Source organism: Pseudorca crassidens, chromosome 14, assembly GCF_039906515.1.
Source record: "Pseudorca crassidens isolate mPseCra1 chromosome 14, mPseCra1.hap1, whole genome shotgun sequence".
Taxonomy (NCBI): Eukaryota; Metazoa; Chordata; class Mammalia; order Artiodactyla; family Delphinidae; genus Pseudorca; species Pseudorca crassidens.
Window position 1 is genome coordinate 12,115,911 of NC_090309.1, and position 22,425 is coordinate 12,138,335.

Genomic DNA, 22,425 nt, shown 5'->3' on the forward strand with positions numbered 1-22,425 from the left:
TAAATAAAATCGAGATGAGAAATCTCTACAGAGGCTTATTAGGAAAAAAAGAGTAAAGACAAATCACCAATATCAGGAATGAGAGAAGTGACATAAGTACAGATCCTATAGATAGTAAAAGAATAATAATATATTATGAATAACTTTATACCAATAAATTTGACCTTAAAAGAAATAAACAATTCCGTTAACTCCACAGACTACCAGTATTCACCTTGAATATCCTATACCTATTTAAAAATAATATTTTAATTAAAATCTTCCCATAAAGAAAACACCAGGCCCATAAAGTATCACTGATGAATTTTATCAAGCATTTAAAAGAGAAATAACACCAATTCTCTGCTAGAAAATAGAAGGGAACACCTCCCAAATCATTATATGGGGCCAGTATTACACTAATACCAAAACCAAAGACAGTACAAAGAAACAAACAAAAACTACAGTTCAATGTTCCTCATGAGCACAAACACAAAAATCCTCAACAAAAACATACTAGCAGATAGAATCTAACGATACATCAAAAGAATAATATGTCATGACCATGTGGTGTTTATCCTTGGAATGCAAGGTTGTTTCAACATTTGAAAGTTGATTGATGTAATCTAGCATATTAACAAACAAAAACAAAACAAAAATTAAAACCCCCACGTAGTTATATTAATTAATGCAATGCATTAAAAGTATTTACAATATTCAACATCCACTCATGATAAAAATTCTCACATATAACAATAGAAAGGAACTTTCTTAACCTGATATAGGACATTCACCAAAAAGGCCTACAGCTAGCAATATAGTTAATGGTGAAAGACTGAATGCTTTCCCCCTAACAAGGCAAGAATGTCCACTCTCACTCCTCTTCAACATTATATTGGAAGTTCTAGCCGGCACAATAAGACAAGGAAAAGAAATAAAAGACAGACTGATTAAAAAGGAAGAAGTAAACTTTACAGTAATGACAGTTATATCTACATAGAAAATCCTAAGGAATCTACAAAAAGCTCCTAGAAGCAATAAGTGAGTTTAGGAAGGTAGCAGGATACAAGGTTAACATTTTTAAAAATCAGTTGTATTTCTGTATATTAGTAATAAAATTTGGAAACAAAAATTTTTTAAATGGTACCATTTACAACAATTCTATAAAGTGAAATATTGAGGTTTAATATATAAAATATGCACGGAACCTTATGCTAAAAACTACAAAATGCTGGAGTGATACACTGTGCTCATGGATTGTAAGTCTCAACATAGTTAAGATGTCAGTTTTCTCCAAACTGATCTATAGATTTAATGTAATTCCAATCAAAACCCCAGCATAATTTTCTGGAGATAACAGACAAGCTGATTCTAGAATATCTGTCTTAAAAACTTACATAACTGTGCTTTGACCTCTAATGGGCAGAACAGTTCTCAGAACTTTCCTTGAGGCTGTTCCCAGGTAACAATCCTCAATTTGGCTCAAATAAAATCTTCCATTTCTTTCTTAGATTGACTGATTAATTTTTCAATGACAGCCATGTGCTTGTCATATATGGCCTTTATTATGTTGAGGTATGTTCCCTCTATGCACACTTCATTGAGAGTTTTTATCATAAATGGATGTTGAGTTTTGTCAGAAGCTTTTTCTGCATCTGTTGAGATGATCATATGATTTTTATTCTAATTGTTAACGTGGTGTATAACATTGATTGATTTGCAGATAACTAATCAAACTAATTTTTTTTTCTTAAAACGGGTTAGGTTGACAAATTTTATTTATTTATTTTTAAAATATTTATTTATTTATTTGGCTGTGCCAGGTCTTAGTTGTGGCACGTGGGATCTTGGTTCCTGCGTGCGGGATGTTTGTTGCGGTATGCAAGATCTCTTAGTTGTGGCATGCGAGATTTAGTTCCCTGACCAGGGATCGAACCCAGGCCCCCTGTATTGGGAGCACAGAGTCTTAACCACTGGACCACCAGGGAAGTCCCTCAAATTAATCATTAAGTGACAAAGCAGATCAGTCATTCCAGGGACCCCGGAGGGGAGTGAGGACACTTTTGAGGTGATGCATATATTCATTATCCCAATTGTAGTGATGATTTAATGGGTGTATACAAGGCAAAACATCACATTGTATTCTGTTTTGTTTTTTTTTTAAAGTGGAAAGAAATCCCTATCTTTATTTACTGTAAATCTGAACCACAATCCCACTGGGTTGTGGGAAATTCTGCCTCATCTAGTGTCAGCCCTCCTCCCTATGGGCTGTACCAGAATATAAGAGGGTGGCACGATGTCCCCCAAACAAGCAAGGCCCCAGCCCCCAGGGCATCCCTGCTCCGAGATCATGTATCCAGTCCCTGTCTACATCCCCCTCCTCCAGACCCAGTTCTCCACTTTTGGCCCATGCAGTTCAACCCCTGAGGTGAAGGTCACTGGTCTCCTCATTCCTTTACCAAATAGGTTTTGTGAAAGATCCTGAGAACTGAAAAATTTCCACTGACTCTCCAAGACCTTAATGCCCAACTGTTCCTCTCCATCCCAGATGCTAAACCCAGATTCACCAAATCACAACTCAGGGCCTTCAGACTTGCAGCTCCTGCACTGTATCCCCAAGTAGCACATCTTCAGTTTCCTCACACCTTGAAAATTTGAACAGTGCCAAGTTAATCACGCAAGGTGAACTCGGACTGACTACCAATCTAATCCATAAATCTTTCAGTTCCTGGATCCCTGTAGAACGTGCTGGGACTGTTTTCACATTGCAACATCTTAATATAGGCTTAAGCTAATAGGGCTTGGGTGTTTTTTACCCCATCCTTGCCCAGTCTATGTGTGATGTTCCTTCTAAACCCAGAAAGCTAAGTATCCTTCCCAGGAAGACAGCAGTCTCACCAGGGGCCCAGAGCTGTCCCCTTGACTGGGAATACTGTTGGGATAGCTCTGTTCAAGGCCCAGCCCTGGCTGCCCTGCACCCACCCAACCCACCGTGTCCCCCTGTGTCCCCACAGGCTGATTCGGCCTAAAAGGCACATTCCATGGGCTCCCAGAGTCTCAGGGCCAGTGCACACATCAACAGAGAGTCTGACTTGGAGAATACTGCTCAGCTTTTATAAGGCTTCTTGAACCAGGGCCACGAGTGTCGGGGGCCCTTTAGTGCTTGTTTTTCGCAGGCCCAGCTCGTCACAGTCGAGGTCTGAGGTTTCTTGAAGTCTGTGCCTTCGCAATTTTCTTCTCCACTGCATGCAGAAGGCAGCAACTTCCAGTTCCTCCGGATCTGGGGAAGGCTGTCTCAAACCCTGGAGGAGAGAGAGATGATTAAGTACTAGGAGGTGCTGTGCACTCTCTCCCAGTGTCAGCTCATTGGAGCTCCTAGGGGATTCTTCTGAGTGATGCTGGGACTGGTTTTCTGATATTTTAGCCCTAAATTGAATAGAGAGCAAGGAATCGTGTTTGGGCTCTGAATTGGAGCCCACTCATTCTTAAAGGACAAGCACAACAGAACAAAGGATCTTGTCTATCACGATAGAATGTTCTGGGACTGTAGTTAATTTAAAAAAAAAAATCTCTCTCTAACCCAAATTCTGCCTCCTGGATCTTGCTTTATTCATTTTGCTTTATGCAAACTATCCATGGGTCTTTAGCCAGCGGCCTAAGCAGAGCCAGGACACGGGTGTACACAGCAAGCACTCAGCCTGGCCCTCAGGTTCTCCTGCAGTCAGATGGCCTGGGCATTGGGACCTGGGGACTGGCCCTGCCCTGGGTGGTGCTGCAGGATCTGCGGGAGGCTGTGGCTGTGGCCACGCTGGCGTGCTGGCGGGAGAGATGCTCACTGATCCATAGGGCCAGTCCTGAGCTTTTCTCTCAGCCTTCTTTATATTCAAGAAATTCTGGGACTTGCAGTTCAAGTATGCACATTTTCCAAATGCTTTTCACTGGGTGTGTCTCTTTTATGTACTCTTTGAATTTAATCAGTACAAAGTTTCTTTAAACTTGAAATGAAAATTCCCGTTCTATTTATTTAGTGCCTCCATGCACTTGCCCACTATTCTAGGTCTCTGGCTTCATGAAGTATACATTCTAATAACAGAGCCAGACAAACACATAAAAGTGAGGAAAAGAAGCAGACAACTACAAAATGTGATAAGTGCTACGAAGGAACCATACAAGGTACTAAAGCAGGGGACACTTGGTGCGATTTCATTTAGATATAGTGGGGGGTATTTCATCCCTTTTGAGGAGGTGGAATTTAAGTTTGGGCCTAAAAGATAAGAAGGAGACAGACATGAGACAATTTGGTAGAAGTGGAGGGGCAGAAATGCATCTCACACAGGTAGAATAGCACATGTGAAGGCCCTGGCAGGGTATTCTTTTGGGAACCCAAATATTTCCCATTTCCTGCCTTCACTTAGGACATAGAAAGCTGGAAAAGGAGTTGCTCCCACCCTAACAACAAGAAAAAGTCAGATAATCCACAAAATCATAACTTTTCTTGAACTTATTAGAGAGTAAGGTTGAAGGGCAACTCACTGGACTGAAATCTAAGAAAAGACAGCCTCTTTCAGGGAGAGGCAGGGGCCCAGCACTGGCTTCCTTAGGATAGAGCATGGGAGGAAGATGAGACTATCATATACCTGATCAGAAGATTTTAGCTAAAATTCTTAACAAATTGATGTGGCCAGTTGTAGATGAGTGTGAGTGTATAGGACCCATGAGAACCACAACTAAGAAAAATCCACACCTGTTCACAGGCTTTCTCCAGGACCTCTCCTGGTGCTCATGACAAAGATTTGGGACAGGGCAGGAGGTTGGGACTTTCTCCCTTGTGGAGCAGGCTTTGGGAAGAGGAGCGGCCATCACTGCAACAAAGGCACAGATCTCTGCCCACATCTGTCTCTTCATGGCACAAAAGCTCAAGTCACTGAAGGAAGGACAGCAAATCCTGTCATCCCCAGGGCACAGGTCAAGACCACTGCAAGCGGAGAAAGAAGACAGAATACAGCCGTCTACCTCGGGGGAAGAAGCAGAAAACCATCCTGAATTCATAACTGTTAAAAGTCTCCTATTGGGCTTCCCTGGTGGCGCAGTGGTTGAGAGTCCGCCTGCCGATGCAGGGGACACGGGTTCGTGCCCCGGTCTGGGAAGATCCCACATGCCGCGGAGCGGCTGGGCCCGTGAGCCATGGACACTGAGCCTGTGCATCCGGAGCCTGTGCTCCGCAACGGGAGAGGCCACAACGAAAGTCTCCTATTGCTGAGGGAGGAACAGGGCCTGCCTACAATTGAGGCTGAGTGAGAACAACAATGAACACTACCACCTCCTCTCCAGACCAGCAATCATCGAGTCACAAGTAACAAGTAGGCTATGGAGAGGCAAGAACATTGAGAGAGAACACCCCTGAGGTGCACACTCACAAGGAAAGCCTCAAGCTGACAGTGGAACAGGAACATTGATGAAAACCCTCTGGTAACCCGGACCCCACACTGAACACAAAGTAATGCTAGAACATTTGAATTCAGTGGTTACCCAAGGATGACTGTAACAATGCCACCCAAACTCAGCTCAACTCCTGACTATATTGACTCACACCCCCACTTCCCACCACGCACACACACTAAAGGCCTAGAAGAAGAGGTGGGCCCATTTTCAGGCATACATAGTATTCATTTAGTCTCTGCCAGTCTATGCATGATGTCAAGTTTTCAATGGAAAATTAAAAGACACACAAAGAAGAAGAAGGATCTGCTGTCAAGAGACAAAGCAATCAAAAAACCCAAACTCATGGGACTTCCCTGGTGGTGCAGTGGTTAAGAATCCGCCTGCCAATGCAGGGGACACGGGTTCCAGCCCTGGTCTGGGAAGATCCCACATGCCGCGGAGCAGCTAAGCCCATGCGCTACAACTACTGAGCCTGCGCTCTAGAGCCCGCGAGCCACAACTACTGAGCCCACATGCCACAACTACTGAAGCCCGTGCACCTAGAGCCTGTGCTCCGCAACAAGAGAAGCCACTGCAGTGAGAAACCCGCGTACTGCAACAAAGAGTAGCCCCCACTCACCACAACTAGAGAAAGCCCACACGCAGCAACAAAGACACAATGCAGCCAAAAATAAAATAATTAAAAAAAAAAAAAAGAAACCCAAACTCAGATATGAGCCACATGTTGAAACCATCAGATAGGAAGTTAAAAATAACTATGATTTATATATTAGTGACTTTAGTGGAAAAAGTAGACAAAATGCATGAACAGATGGTGAGTTTTAGCAGAGAGACAAAAACTATGAGAAATAAACAGAGATGCTAAAAATAAGAAAAAATGTGGTAACAGATTGAAGAATGCTTTGACAGGCTCATCAGCTTGGACACAGCTGAAGAAAGAATCAGTGGAACTGAAGGTAGGTTGATAGAAATTAACCAAACTAAAATGCACAAGAAATCAGGTGACAGGTTTGGGTAAGAAATGCAGTTGAATTTAATAGCTAAGAAGCAGGTAGAGTTGCCTCATGAATGTCTGCAATGTTGCTCTCAGCCTGTGACCTGAGTCATGGTCCTGTGCATGTCTGTGCCAGTGTCCACCCTTGGGATTAGCACTTACCCGGAGACTGGCAGCTTCTGCAGCCCTCACAGTCTTAGAGGCAGCACGGAGGAGCCGCTGTGCATTTTCCACCAGGAGCTCTTCAGAGGACTTGCTTCTTGCCAAGGAGGCCTTTACTCTTGGGAATTGACAGGAGGAAAGCAGTTAACATTATACCAGGTAAGAGGCATAATCTCAAATAAACAAATACCAGATGGTTTTACAACGTGAGCCTCTTCCAGAAAGCTGGGATGCCTTTGTAGGGACTATTCAGAGAAAGAAAGTTCTTAAGGTATAATTTAACATTTTAACATAAAATTTATATTTTGATACTAAGAAAGTATGACTCATATAGAATCTATAAATTAACAAGAAGTATGTTTTTAAAAAATTTTTATTGAAGTATAGTTGATGCGCAATATTATATGTTACATGTGTACGATATACTGATTTACAGTTTTTAAAGTTTATACTCCATTTATAGTTATTATAAAATATTGGTTATATTCCCCATGTTGCACAATATATCCTTGCAGCTCATTTTATACATGATAGTTTGTACCTCTTAATCCCCTACCTTTATATTACCTCTCCCCACTACCCTCTCCCCACTGGTAACCATTATTTTGTTCTGTATATCCGTGAGTCTGCTAAGAAGTCTTTTTAATGAAAATAACTGAAGAGACCTAGCAGAATAAATGCCAACATCCATACCTAATGAAAGGGAACAAGAAATTTTGTCTAGAATTGCATTCAGGACTTAAAGTAAAAGTTCTAATCAAAGATCAGACTGCTATTTCTTAATTGAATCACACACCTCAATGATACTTGCTTTAAACTGAGTGTAACTGAATTTAGTGAGACAAGTTGTTTTTCACCAATGAAAATGAAGATGCTATACATAAAATAGATAAACAACAAGGACCTACTGTATAACACAGGGAACTGTGTTTGATATCTTGTGATAACCTATAGTGGAAAAGAATATGAAAAGGAATAGATAGATAGGACTTCCCTGGTGGCACAGTGGTTAAGAATCCGCCTGCCAATGCAGGGGACATACATTCAATCCCTGGTCTGGGAAGATCCCATATGCTGCAGAGCAGCTAAGCCTGTGCACCAAAACTACTGAGCCTGTGCTCTAAGCCTGCGTGCCACAACTACTGAAGCCTGCGCGCCTAGAGCCCATGCTCTGCAACAAGAGAAGCCACTGCAATGAGAAGCCCGTGCACCACAACAAAGAGTAGCCCCCGCTCGTCGCAACTAGAGAAAGCCCGTGCGCAGCAACGAAGACCCAAAGCAGCCAAAAATAAATAAATTGATTTAAAATAAAAAAGAATAGATAGATTGATTTAGATAAAACTGAACCACTTTGCTGTACACCCGAAGCTAACACAACATTGTAAATCAACTATACTTCAATAAAAATTAAAATTAAAAAGAAAATGAAGATGCTGTGAAACTTAAGTGACTAACTTTGGTAAAATCTCAGGACTTCCAGATCCTTTAGAGAACTGGGAACTTTTTAAATGTACCTGTATTAATCATGCCTTTTTATTTTCTGTGTTTCTGATGCACTATCTTAGGGCCATCTGATGTTGGAAAGACTGCCCCTCCCAGGGTTAGCCAATTCTTAGAGTAAACCACTTGCCTGCAAGTGCACTTATACATGCAAACCAACCAATCCGAAGTTCACACCCCCAACCTTCTCCTTTATAGCGCTCTTATACTCTGGGCCACTATTCCCCTGCCCTAATCACCCCAGAGCCAGGTGCCAGACAGCTAGAGATAATCTCTATACTCCAGAGCCCAAATTCAAATTAACCAGTCCTAAAGCTGTTTAGCCTACTTCCCCTGACTTGTCCATTCCTTCCCACGAAAACACAGTAAAGGATTTGTCCATGCTTTCCCCTCACTCCTTCTGCTTTTTGACTGACCCTGGTGCTTCCCTATGTGGTCCTACCGACATGGTTCCTGTTTCTAAGGGTCCGTGAGGGATTGTCTTCCTTGTTCTCTTCCTTCTTCCTTGTTTTCTTCCTTCTTCCTTGTCACATCCATGTTTGCATGTCCTACTATACCTGATTTAAACAAATCCAGAGTACCCTTACAGCAATACCCATATTTGAAATGCTAAAATTAATTACAGTTCCTGTATCTTAAGTAGAAAAAATCTGGTAGCTAATTGTGACATGATTTTGTGCCTGAAATATTATTTCCTAGAGAACAGTAACCAGGCTTTGTGTTTAGTTTAAAAACAATTTATATACCCTGGTCTTGGCGATGTTATTTTTATGCCTCACAATAATTGATAATAGTCTTAACTACCAAGCTTTCCCATAATATATTACTAATAAACGTTTGTTACTGATGAATATGCCACTGCAGGTATTAAGGGACTTGGGTGGAAATGAAACCATCCTATACTTCTATTCTGGTGTTCTGTATTATCAACGTGAAAACTGTTATATGGAGACAATGACCAAAAACTGTTCAACTCCAGCACAAGGCTTATGTTAAGATTAATTCATGGGGCACATTAAATGAATTAATCTTAACATAACCCTTGTGCTGGCATAGTTTTTCTTAGGCAAATGACGTTTAAAATGCTTTCACTTTTCAATTAGTGTATTTTTAGAGATAACCAGCTTGTTTGTTAGCTATGATTCGTATAAAAACCAATAGAGAGCTAATGGTGAAAACGTAAACACGATTGTAAAGTAGAGATCAGTCATCTGTGCTTGTATAGTAACCCTGAAGTGTTGTGAGCCCAGCAGCACCACTGGAGTCACTGTTATGAAGGGAGGAGGGACCGATGTTGAAGGAGAGCCTCAGTTCTGATGTATTTGATTCTTAATCCTTATGGGGACTTAAGGACTCCGTGCTTCCACTGTGGGGGGCACAGGGTCGATCCCTGGTCGGGGAACTAAGATACCACCTGCCATGCAACGCCGCCAAAAAAATAGAAAAAAATTTTTAAAAAATCCTTATGGTTACTTTATCCTCACACCTACTCAGGAACTAGTTTTCCATGTTAAATATTTTTTCTTTCTTAAGTATATTATCAGATATGTTTGTGAAACAGTGAGAAATGACAGTAGCCTAAATGTGTTTTTTGTGCTCTGTAGTTACACTCTATATTTTTAACATTTGATATTCCTCAAATAAACGTAGATTCTTGGAGGATAAAAAACATTAAAAGGAGTATCCAAAAGAAGGAATTATATTCCCCCTTCCAAGCCCTCCCTTTGGGTCTTGAGAAAGAAGACAGCAACTTCCCTTCAAAGCCATTTCCTACCTGGAGATGATGCGGAGCTGGCTGCTCATTGTCTGAATCTGCTCTACCATGTACAGAAGCTCCTGGGAACATCTTTGGTCTACACAGTTCTTAGCAATGATGCGGATAAGTCTGGCGAAGTTTTGTCCGGAAGTCGCAATTTTCCTGGCAGAGGTAATGAGCTGTTCTTTGGTCTATACCAAAAGAAATGAAAGAGTTGGCAGTAGGTGAACAACGCCTCCGCAAGTTTTCTCTAAGAAATCAGTGGCAAATGGTAAACATCCCAAACTTGCTTAACTTATTCCAGCCCCGGAATGAACATATTGTGGCTTGGTCTAAAACTGTGATGTCCCGAACCTCCTCCAGAGGCTTCAAGACCAGACACTCTAGGTTAGCAAGAAGCTTATTCTCTTTAAAACCACAGAATGAGGTGGTCCAGGCCCATCTGTCCGTGGGGACTGCTGAAGGGAAGGTGGCCCAGCCTCCTGGTCTTGGGCTAGATGTTCTGCACAGGAGCTGTGGCCTGCAGTGGCTCAGAGAGAGTTTTCAGCAGCCCCGGGGCAGAGATAAGGCCCCTAAGAAGGGCAGGTGTGAGGAACGTGCAGGTTGAAGGAGGTCTTGGCTTGACCAAAGGGTCAAAGGCCTATAGCCATATGTAGAGCTTCCCAGTTGGGAACTGATAATTAATGGGTTGGTGACAGAAGCCTTTTCCTAACCAGGTCTGAAAAGGCTTCAGAGAACAAGGAAAGGAGACCGGCCTGGCTTTTGTTGTGGTCAGGGAATGGGGCCAGGGTGGGAGTTTCCACTCAACAGTCAGGGCTTGTGTGGTTTGAGCTTCCCACTAGCACCAGAGGAGACTGTGCCTGGACCTTTTGGCTTGCCCAGATGTGGAGCACAAGGGGAAGAAGGAGGAGTGGTCGGGGCTTGAAAGCTGTCAGCAAACATTAAAAATGGAGTCAGACTATTTATTGTACCTGCCCTGTTGAGGGGCCTCTAAATTCCATGAGGATGGACATTAACTTAAGGGACAGAACTTAATTTTGTCTGCCCCATTCTTTTCATAATGGCCAGCCCTGGTGGGGAGCCACTTCTGGGTCCCTCTCCTGCATGTATCATGCTGTCTCAGCTTCTCCTGTAAGGAAGAAAACAATCCTAAAAAACCTATGTTAGAGGCTTAGTTTATTAGAGGTATTTGCAATTCCAGATAAGAAAGGAGTGGGTACAGATGTGTCCAGTGCCTAATTCAAGCAATTCCAAGCTCCACAGCAGACCAGTCCGAGAAACCTCCCTTTCAAATGGGACAGCCTTTTTGAAACACAGAACTCAAGCAGCCAGTCCTAAATTAGCCAAATCTGTGCCAGGTCATTTGACACTCTGTTGCTCCTTCTTTTTAAAAAACTGACGTTGCGGGCTTCCCTGGTGGCGCAGTGGTTGAGAGTCCGCCTGCCGATGCAGGGGACACGGGTTCGTGCCCCGGTCCGGGAAGATCCCACATGCCGCAGAGCGGCTGGGCCCACGAGCCATGGCTGCTGAGCCTGCGCGTCCCGAGCCTGTGCTCCGCAATGGGAGAGGCCACAGCAGTGAGAGGCCCACGTACCGCCAAAAAAACCCCAAAAACTGACGTTGCAACCCCAAACCAAGCCCCATCCCAAACATCCAAGGCAGCACACTTCTTTATGATGTCCCAGGAGAAGACATGAGTCCTCACACCCTCGAGAATTTGTTTTTGCTTTAAGATATGCCACCCCAGTTAGCAAATGAGTCCTAAAATATGTACTTTACTTCTCTTTGGATAAGGCTTGGGTTTAGGCAAGCTCTGCATCTGTCAGCTCTCTCCCTGTACCAAATGTAGGTTTGATGACCTGATTTCAGAGTTACTGGTCTTTAGGATAAGGAATACTAAAGAAATAGGAGAGAGGAGGGTGAGAGAACCCCTCTTTTTTCCTGTGGGTATTTTATTTTGTACACATTACTGCGACAGTTTCCCTGACCTAGATAATGACGTGAGGAATGGCTATCGTTCTCTGCTGGCACACAGACAGTGCTGATGAAGGTCGTGATGCTGGAAAGTCTTTAGTAAGAACATCTCCATGTGTGAAGGGGGAGGGCTCCACTGAGGAGGTCAAGCTGGAATATTCCAGAACTCATAACCTAGGTCTCAAAGGTGCCAGAGAAAACTCAAACCACATGAGAATAGTCTTTTGTAGACCTCTGCCAGGAAAGGAGGTGCTTACCTTTTCTGCCTCTCCAAGGGAAACCTTCATCCACTCTCCCCATCTTCCTCCCTGCTTCCTCCAATTCTGCCCCCAGCCTCAGGGCTGAAGAGTTGCTAATACGGTTGACTCAACATTACTGCTCTGCCCCCGTGCCTGTGCTGCCTGTTACCCCCCCAACCAGCCATTTTAAACTCTTTTCTCTATTTTACTCAAGAGTACCAGGGACTTTGGTTGTTAAAATCTGCTTGGTATTAAGGTCGAGATTTGGAGGATTCGGGGGGAAATTCTGCATAGTCACTGCATTTTACCAGGCACTAGCCTCACTGTTAAAAACCACCATTTGCTTTTCCTTTTGTCATTTCCCTTTAGCGCACATTTCCCCAGGGAACAGCATGGGCTGGAGGATTTGCATATTCCTGGGCCCTCAGCCACATGGCCCCATCAGCACCCAAGTCCTATATAAATTAGAATATCTGAGATGTTTGGAAGGAAAACGGAAGTCAGCAAGAAGTGGTAACTGCTCCCACTTTTGACCTAATGACCTTGGGGTAACTGTTCCAGTGAGAAACTAACTGAAGTGGACATGGGAGAAAGAAGAGGCCAATGAAAGGCCTGAGTCTTGGGTGTGGTAGGGCTGCTGGGCAGGGCTTTGCAGTCACCTCGTCTGGAGGTGCCCTGACATCCAACCTTCTCTCTGGGCCCCGCTCCTCTACCGCGTGTGGCCCAGCCACGGGTGTGGGGGCCACGAGTACCCAGCAGGCCTGCGCTAGGAGACATTTTCTAAATGGCTCTCGGTGCCTTTCGATCTCTTCCTCTGGTCCCCACACTCAGTAAATGGACTTCTTTTATTTTTTTCAGTGTTGATGTGTGTGTGGATGGTAAGTGATGCTTAACTGCATTGAATCAGGGAGATGGCTAAAGAGAATCAGAACAGGTGACCTGTGGTTGAAGTTGCCCCCACCCCAAAGCCAGTGGAAAGTAGCCCCCATCCTGTCCAGGCTGTGCTGGCCCTGAATGGCCATCCTTCAGGAGCTTGCAGCCCTGTTACCTCTATTTTGGGGAATTTTTAAAGACGTAAATGGCTCCCTTCAGTTCATCCTCTGGGATAGGAATGGGTCTTGATTTTACTAAACTGCAGCTTCCGGTAAATTATCTTCCCCGTTGGATTAAGACAAAGCCTTAGTAACGAGCCCACAGGAGGAGGGAAGAGAAAAATGAAGTGAGCTCTAGGATACGCCCAGATGGAGAGAGACGACAGCACTGAAAAATGCTATGTGCCCGATGGCCCCTGCTCGTGGCCCCTCTGTCCTGGCTCCTGCGGGGCAGCAGCTGGGAGACCCGTTTCCCCCCGTGGTGCCCAATCCTCCCACCACCCACTGAAGGTCAAGTACCAGGATGCATCCTCTCCTCCTCAGACTCTGCGCCATCAGGAACACCTCCTTGGCCATCTCCTGGGTAACCTGGGTGATTCTGTTCCCACTGTTCACGCTGCCATCCTCTGGGAGAGGCAGGTCCACCTCAGTGTGCGGCCAGGCTGGACAGCCGGGGAAGCTGCCAGGGGTGCCGCTATGCTGGTGCTGTAAGAAGACAGGGTGGAACTGATGAAATTCAAGACGCTCAGATCTTTTAACTGCAGTGGGGATGTTAATGGCTTCTTCAGCATTTTTAAAAGAAGAGTGGGAATCAAGAGGGTTTCCTGATCCCCACATGCCAGCAGTTCTTGACAATCTCCTCCAAATACCTAAAAAAAAGTGAGAAGAGGAAACAATGAATCCCTATTGCTCTGTGCTCCTTTCACCCAGAATTTGCATAAACTGCAACCGGGCAGACTCAGATCCCCAGTATAGTTAAAATATCACATTTTCTTTCCTTTGGTGAATTTTCAGGGCTTACCTGGGAGAATCTCTAGCTCCTTGAAGAAATTCGGGAATCCTTGAATGTCCCTACTTTGGGACAGTTTTATATCAATTATTCCATGTGAAAGGACTTTACAGTTCTGGTATGAATAATTATTTTTCCCCCATTAACTTGCTTATTATTTTCTAGTGAGAAAAACAGCAGCTTCTGCCAACCAGAAGTGGGCGAGGCCATGTTATTCTTCTTTGGACCCTAAATGAGGCCTCCACTAAGCCTTTTCCAGACTCTGGAATCGAGTGTACTGCCCTTGAAGGTAAACCCAATAACAAAGTGTCAAGAGTGGCCTTGATCATCTCTCGGCCTCACGCACCAGATCCTGAGCTCCTGGGGGTAGGGCCTGTGCCCTAGGTGTGGGTGGGAAGGAGAACATGGGTGGGAGGAACCTATGGGCCTTCCTACACCCTGACTTCTCCCCCAAGTCCCCAACGTAGCATACTGATGTCTCAGAAGGGTCATAACGTAGCTGTTGGAAGTATGAGTGTGATAGCAAATTCTATCTAAATTGGGAGATATAAGTTCACGATCCTGCTTGGTCTGAGGCTATATATGTAGCAAATATTTCACCAGGAGAGGAATGGAAATCGAAGGATAACTGCTCCAGACATGTGTCCCTTCCACCCCCACCTTGTTGGCCACTTTGTCCAGTCTTTGTCATGCTTCACTCACTGCCGAGCACGCAGGAAGGGTGCTGGGCTAAAGATGTGGAATCAGGAGACCAATGATCCAAGGAAGGGGTTGGATGAATCACATCATTTGGCTGTAGCTCCAGAGCTCAGGTGGGTGTTTAAGCGAGCGGTTGCCAAGTGACAGACAAGGGGACGGGACGTATGTGAGTCTGGGACCAGGAGACCGTGGAGGCTGGGATCTAAGTGAGCTGCCCTGGGGTGTGGGTGCTCCACATCGTGGTGCTTGGCCCCAAGCTTGGCCCAGGAGCAAGCAGAGGCGACAGCCGCCGAGCATGTGGGGAAAGCCCTGATCATGTGGGTTTGACTCAGAAGTTGTCCAGATGCCGAGAACAGCAACCAGCCAGGTGGGTGGCTGGAGGTGGCACAGGGCATCCATAGTGAAGGCTTAACTGCAGGCTGTTTTCCTCTCCAGCCATAAAGTATTCACTTCCACATTGGGAGCACATCTGAGCACAGGTATGCGCCCCCCGGGCTCACAGCCACTTGCAAACCAAGTTCACTTCAGAGCTCTTATTGCCTGCAATGTCCTTCCTCTCTTCCCTGGCAAATACAAATCCCAAACTGCCTCTGAAGCTCAACTCAAGACCACCCTCCTCTCAGGAGACATCTAGAATATCTGCTTTATCCCTCCCATTACCATTTTGCCCCAGATTTGTACCCCTTCTGCCCTTCTAGGCTGTCTTTAGCATCCCAGCAAGCAATCTAAATCACTTACCATGCACCTGCGATGCCCCAGACACCGTGCTTGTCCTGAAGGATCTAAAGATGAGTAAAATGAAGCCCTTGAACTTCAGCGGTTGCGAGTTTAGACTTTCTGTGCTGGTGCATATTGAGAAGTCACCTGGCTTTTTTTGTATTATGTCTGCAATTAAATAATCCCCCACCTTCTGAAAACTGTTCGTTGGCCTCGTTTTAGACAGGTTGGGATGCCCCCTGACTGCTGGGAGGGGCAAGTCGGAGCCTTTTCTGGAGAAGGACCAACACACTCAGGTCCAGCAGGCTGCCCACAGGGCCCGGGATTATATGACGTGAAGAGAAAGGTGAGAACTCAGCTGAGACTAAGACTCAACCATAGTGACTAAAAACCAGGGTGAAAATGGCAAATGTGGGATTTGGTGGGCCTTGAGCCAAGGGATAGGCAACTAGGAAATATTCTTTTCAACTCATGCCTCGTATTCGACTGTCAGGGACCTTCAACATCCAAAGCTAGCAGTGTCTCCAGGCTCTTCAGTAATGAAGGAGGCTAGGACTCTGCTGGAGAGCCCATAACTGGAATAAAGAATTTCCAGATTGTGACTTACAAGTGCCCAAAAGATGCACCTTCCCAAGGCCATGCCCTCCCTCAGGGGCTCACAGTCTGAGGTGCTGTTCTGGGCTGTGTGGAGGGTGTCTCCACCCCCCAGGAGCCCCAGGGAGTGGGACAGTGGAGCAGACACACACCATGGATGGTGATTCTCCCCTCTCCAATTGCCCTCCCACCCGGGGGTAGCCCAGCAGGACCACTGTCCCCACTGTCCCCTTCTATGCACTGGAATTATGTGTATGAAGGAGAATGCTTCCCTGGGGTAGGAACCTTGGAATGTGAGGCCTTGCTCTCCACCCAGAGGAAAGCAGCCTGCAACAGGAGAGGTGACACCCCTTCGCGGACAGGAGGGGTGATGGGGGCTGAATGAGCCTGCTCTTCTCACCATTCCGGGTGCCAGCTGACCTGGGCGCTCAGTTCTCTGAAATGCTCGTGTCGGGAGGTTTTGCTGAGAAAGGGACTGTGTCAGCTGAACTGAGAGAGAAACAGAATGTGTTGTCAGTGAAGTCAGCGGCATTAAGTATGTGTCAGAAAGGCCCTGTGGAAACACAGATCAGGGGGAGCTGGCAGGATGTCTGAGCTCATGAGACCAGGAGCCACAGAACAGGAGAGATGAGAAGACAGCGGGAGGTAGAGCAAAGAGGGCTTAGGCTGCAGGGGCAAGGGAACCGTGCCTGCCGGGCTCCCAGCGAATCTGGGAACAGGGCCTTTCTCATGGTAATGACATTTTAATGAGAAAGATGAAGTAAAGGGTAATGGGGTGGAGAAACACATTGTCTGGTCCACTTTATCTTGGAAGAAAGCCCAGGGAAAGGTTTGGGGGGGAGTCTGGGCAGCCAAGCATAAGGTCACGAAGGGGACAGATCAGGTTATGCACAAAACGCTGGGCTGAGCACATCTACCTGGGAACTTCTTGGGCGGTCACTGCCAACCTATTATATCTCCCACGGTTGATGTTAAGTAAATCAAATGTTTGGGCTCCACAATCCCTCACATTGTCTGGTGCCCCAGAAGGAAACGACTATACGTGGAAGGTGTTCAACAGACCCAGAAGCCTTCCGGTAGATCTTTCTTTTTGCCTACGAGGATTCAAGTTGGACTCCGGCCACTTGCAAACCAAAGAACCCCTGACTGGAGCAGGGAGGTAACATCGTGGAGGTCAAGGTGGCATGAAGTAGCCGGATCCACAGGAGGAGTGCTGTCAGTCACAGCAAGGGGAACCCCCTCCAGATGGGGCCATGCGAAAAACTTCATGGAAGTCAATCATTACAGGCCCTACCACAGCGTACTAATTATGTTCCAGGCAAGTGCAAGTATTTTCCATGGATGCTTTCATCAACCCTCTGCCAGGAAAGTATCAATGTTCCCATTTTCTAGACTAGGATCTTAAAGTCCAAAATAGCTAAGAAACTTCTCTGAGGTCTCAGAACTTGGAAATGGTAGAGGCAGACACAGTGCAGGCAGTGTGGTTCCTGACCTTGGATTCTCAAAGGGTGCCCTGTGCTGCCTGCCAGATATGAATGACACACGTGGGCACCAAGAGAGCTTTTTCTGGAACTTGACGGGGGGCTTTGGTGACCAGAAATAAGGCTGAGGTGGGGGAGAAGGAGGGATGCTGACTTCCCTACCGTGCCCAGGTCTGCGGCTGTCCCGGTGATTCCTACCGTGCCCAGGTCTGCGGCTGTCCCGGTGATGCCTGGATCCGGAGTGCGGGTCCCCACTGAGCTCCCTGCGGTGTCTCTTGGAGCAGCACCCTGGGAATCTACACTGCTGGCTTCAGCGGCTCCTGGTGGACCCTCCCCACGGTGGAGCTGGGGCTGGGTGGGGTCCTCTTCATCACTGGGCTTCAAGCACTGGGCCAGGAGTCTCCAAGCCTTGGTGTGACCACCTTTCCAGGCCTGGAGCTGGGCCACAGCATGGTGGGCCTTGGCTGCCCACTCCTGCTGAAGCCAGTCCTCTGGGCATTCTCGGAGCACAGGGACCCGCTGGGCTACCTCCTTGGTGAGGACGAGAATGCTCTCCAGAGCCATGAGAAGGTCTTCCTGGCAGGGCCCAGACTCCTGACCTCCAGCCACAATTCCCTGCACAGCTTGGATACCAGACACCATTCTTTCCAGAGAGCCTTCTGGCTGGGTCTGGGGGTCTTTGCACACAGAGAGCCTCGGGCAGAAGGCACCTTGGAGGACACGTTCATAGTCTGCATTGATGCTGCTGAGGTGGCCAGTCAGGGCCTTGGCTTGAAGGGTGAGCTCCAAGCAGAGAAGTTCAAAGCGGGTGGACAGGCTGGGAGATGGTTTGGGGAAGGAGGCCAGGATCTGTGCCACATCCAGCAGAGCATCTGTGAGCACATGAACCTCCCTGCACAGAAAGGAGATCTCACTCTTTACCTGCTCATCCCCACACAGAAGAGAAGACAGCCTAGCAGCCTCTTGGAGCCTTTGAGAAACATCTGCTGCCTGAGCCAACCCTTCCTGCAGCCCCTGCTGGTCCTTCACAGCCTGTCGCAGGGGCAGTAGGAACAGGCCTTGTCTCCCGCTGAGCCTCTCCAGGCACTGGAGCAAGTCTTGGACAGCCACTGACCATAGAAGGCACCCATCCTCAATGCTCTCCTCCCACGACCTGGGGGCTTGGAAACCATCAGAGGCCAGAACTTTGTCCAAAAGCTGTTTGGCATGGGTCTCCGCCTCCTCCAATCTGCCTTGCACTTGTAAATGCGCTTCTGGGTGCCCAGCTGAGTCAGAATCCTTCTTACCCGAATCCATGGGTCCACTTTTGACTGCTAGTTGAACCATTGAGGCTAAGTTCTGCTGAAGCTCCATGAACACTGTCATGTTCTCTTGAAGATCAGCTGCTGGGTTGTTGCAAAACAGCTGTTGACACAGAGAATACCAGTCACCAGCTATGGCTACCAAACTTTGCCTGGTTTCCCTGGACTTCCCAGACAGTTGGAGAGCCACTTCCAGAAGCCTGTCAGTTCTAGCAGTTGTGCAATGTTCTATCTCCCTTGCTACGTCAATAATAGAAGGTGCTAGTGATGGGATTTCTTGGAGTCCAGTCATCGTCTCTGACCCCAGTGGTACCTCTCCAGCCAGGGCCTCCTGAGCTGCCTCCACAGCTGCATCCTGGTCCTGCAGGATGGTGTGAGCCGAGGTCACTCCCTGGTGGCTCAGGCTGTCTACAGCAAGCATGGGTTTGCTGATGGCAGAGAGTGGAGAGTCCACCTTCTGTAGACCGGTGTCAAAAATCAAGGGGCAAAAAAGATGATCCCTAGGTGGATAGGAGGTGCCCTTGTCGCTTTTCCTCAACCCAGGCTCCCTTTGGTGTTTCAGTGCAGGAGCTGTGCAATCCTGGAGGCTGGAGAGAATGATATAAGGCTGTCTCTCAGCCATGTCCAACCTCTGGACTTGGTCCCGAAGGGGACTGAGGATATCTGGGTGGTTAGTTCCATCCAGCCCCTCTCGGATGCTCTGAGCTGAAGAGATCACATGTTTCGCCAAGGTTAATAGCGCATCTGTGTCCTGAGAGCCGTGCCCGCCTGAACAATGCTCCCCAGCCTCACCCAGGACCCGGGAGGATTGCTCCAGCTGCTGGATCAAGACTCTCAGGCCATTCCGGAAAATAGGATCTCGATCTTGGTCCACATACCTGCTCATCACCTGCACTATGTGTGTCCCTCGACCCTGTAAATATGCCACAAGTGGAGCAAACTCTCTAGAATCTCCACACCTCAAAGCCCATGTAAAAAAGTCCAAGTGCTTGGTCATTTCCTGAATGGACACACTCAGGAACTCAGGAATATCGAGAACATCATCAAAACATGCTAATAAGCCTTCAGATGCCCTGGCCCACTCCCGAAGCAGGGCCTGCAGGGCAGCAGGGCTCCAGTCCAGACCAGACCCTTGGGGGCCTTGTGAGAAAAGCTGTCGCACTCTGACCACGAGCCCCCAAAGGCCTGCCATGGTGGCCTCCATGTCTTCGCCAGTTTGCTGTCGTGGGCAGCAAACCAAGACCAAGTGAGCCACTCTGAGCATCCGGTTGGCCTGGTCGTGGAAAGCAGCGAGGAGAAGCTGGAGGCTCTCAGGCAAGGCCTCGCCATGGCCCCGGGAGGAGACTGAGGGAGTGGCCAAGGCGGCCCGGACCAGTCTTTGAAGAGGGCTTTGCGTGTCGGTGAACGTGTCCAGGATCTGGCGCAGCAGCCCGGTGCGGACCCCCTGGGAGAGGTCCTCAGTCGCGGCCCACAGCGCTGCGCACTCCTCCCCCGGCTCTTGGCTGTTCCCGCCCGTCCCCGGAGGCCCGTCAATCGGGTCCAGGCGCCGGACGCCGGCGCTCCGCAGCTCCAGCAGCCGGCGGCAACGGGCCACTAGGCGCAGGCGCTCGGGCGGCGGGGAGCAGGCGGCCAGGCGCATGCAGTGCCAGACCACGGCCGCCAGCGGCGCGTCCAGCCCGCCGCGCAGCCGCTCGGGTCCGGGCGCCGCCAGCAGCTCCCGCAGCTGCCGCAGGCTCCGAGGGAGCGCGCCGTGCGGGGCGCGGGCCGCTGGGGCGGCGCCGGGCTCCAGGCGCCCTAGGAGCTCGCCCAAGGTCTTCCTGGCCAGAGCGAAGACGTGGCGCCGGGAGGCGGCCAGCCGCGGGTCGCGGGGACGCCGGAGGTGGCCGCGGGCGGCCACAAGCAGCACAGGGACGCAGCCCCGCAGCAGGCGGCTGGCCCGGCCCAGGCGCTCCTCGCATCCGCGCGCAGTCAGGCCGCCCAGGCTCTGCAGCGCCACCGCCAGGTCGGCGAAGGGGCCGCGCAGCGAGGCCGCGTCGCCCGCCGCTTCCAGCGCGTCCAGGCACGTCAGGCACCAGCCCGCCGCTCGCACCATCTTCCTCGCCGTCGCCGCGTCTTCCAGCAGCAGGACCTGTTTGGGCAATCGGGGGAAGAGAAGCTGGAAAATGCCTACACGTTTATGGAGCCGAAGCGAGAGCAACGGCAGCTGCTTTACCCCCATTGTGCAAATAAAGACTAAAGAGAATCTCAGAGATAATAATAGTAATAATAATGATGACGATGTCACCTAAGAGTGACGTTTAAAGAAAACATTTGGCTTAACTGAAAATGTAAGCCCCTCTAAATTGAGCTACATTTAATGTGGGGTCCAATCTGGCTTTGAAGAGCCCTTCTCTTCACATTACAGGAGGAGCAGTCAACCGTCCACGTGGTAACCAACACATCACGAACGAAAGAGTGTTTAGGAAGCACTTACTGTTTGCATGAGGATGATGGGGGCTGGCGAGATGGCCTGTCCAAGAAGTGCCTCTAAGAAATCTTTCCTGGTCTGACTCTGTCGCCCCCTGACTGCTCTGTTCATCCCCTTCAACAGAGCTGGTACCCAACCACTTCCAAGAGCCTGCCCTTCTTCCCCTCTCCTCCTCCCAGCAGCAGGTGCCAAAGCCCTCTGGCTGTGCCTCTCTCATCTCCCCATTTCAATCTTTCTTTAATGAGGATCTGTTACATTACAACTACACCCCCTCCCAATAACGCACAGTATTAAAGTTTAAATGATGAACATTATTAATATATTAATATTTGATAATAGTTGAGGCATATAACGTTGTAACAGGGAGCGATGTACTGAGCTAAAAGAGTTGTGACAGATGGTGGAATGTCAGGATGGAGAATGGGGAGTATTTAGAGGCTGAGGGGTTATCCTGGCCCCTGAGATCCTCCCAGGTGTAAGGCAATACAGCAAGTTAGCCAAATAGGCTGAGAGTTGCCCAGGTTTTGGTAGCTTCTCCCCAGGTAGCTCCTGGCCATGGGTAGGGAGGGAAATGCATCCCTCATCATTACGGTTTGGTGGCCAAGTGTGGGGATCAGGGGTTGCATGTGGGTTTAAGAACAGAGACTCAGTACGTCTACCCAGCTCCCTATGGCAGCTTCCACAATGAGCATTTATTAAATTGGTAATGAACTCTGCGATCTTGGCATAAACTTGGGCAGGTTTCTCTCTCTGGGGTGGGCATCCCTTGTGGGAATGACATGCCCCGTCCATGCTTCCCAGCAATGAGCTGACAGACCAACGGGCCAGCCAGCTCTGACATCAGCCTCACCTTCGTGGTGTCTACCAGGATGTGCTGAGCTGTGGTCACTAGCTCCTCCTGGTGGCTCTGACATTCCGGCTGAAGATGGAGCTTCTGAGCTACCAGCGTGATATTCCTTGAAGACAGGATCAGAGACTCCGCCGCAACCCCCATTTCCTCCTGGAGCCACACTTCCTCAGAGTCTCCCGCCAGCCTGGACAGACATGTTCTTTGCTTAGCATTTACCAACACTCCATGAATGTAATGTTACAAAAAAGAAACATCCCAGTAAGGAAACTGTGACGCGTAGAAGTTACAGAGCACTATGAAGCCATTAAAGTGGTGACGTAGGTCTATATGTAAGTGACAGAAGCCTCTCCAAGATGTGATATTGAGTGAATAAAACCAAACTACAGAAT

At 47.9% G+C, this 22,425-nt stretch overlaps 1 protein-coding gene across 1 annotated transcript; it reads right to left on the reverse strand.

Annotated features, from left to right (window-relative positions):
• Positions 1–286: 286 nt before the first annotated feature.
• LOC137205785 (uncharacterized) lies at positions 287–22,180 on the reverse strand. Its single transcript, XM_067703952.1, has 6 exons — positions 22,037–22,180; positions 17,581–20,847; positions 13,438–13,623; positions 9,852–10,024; positions 6,578–6,695; positions 287–3,281 (listed from the first exon to the last, which is right to left on the reverse strand). The coding sequence occupies exons 1-6, from the start codon at positions 22,178–22,180 to the stop codon at positions 3,093–3,095; spliced, it is 4,077 nt and encodes a 1,358-aa protein (XP_067560053.1). The 3' UTR covers positions 287–3,092.
• Between the last annotated feature and the right edge of the window lie 245 nt (positions 22,181–22,425).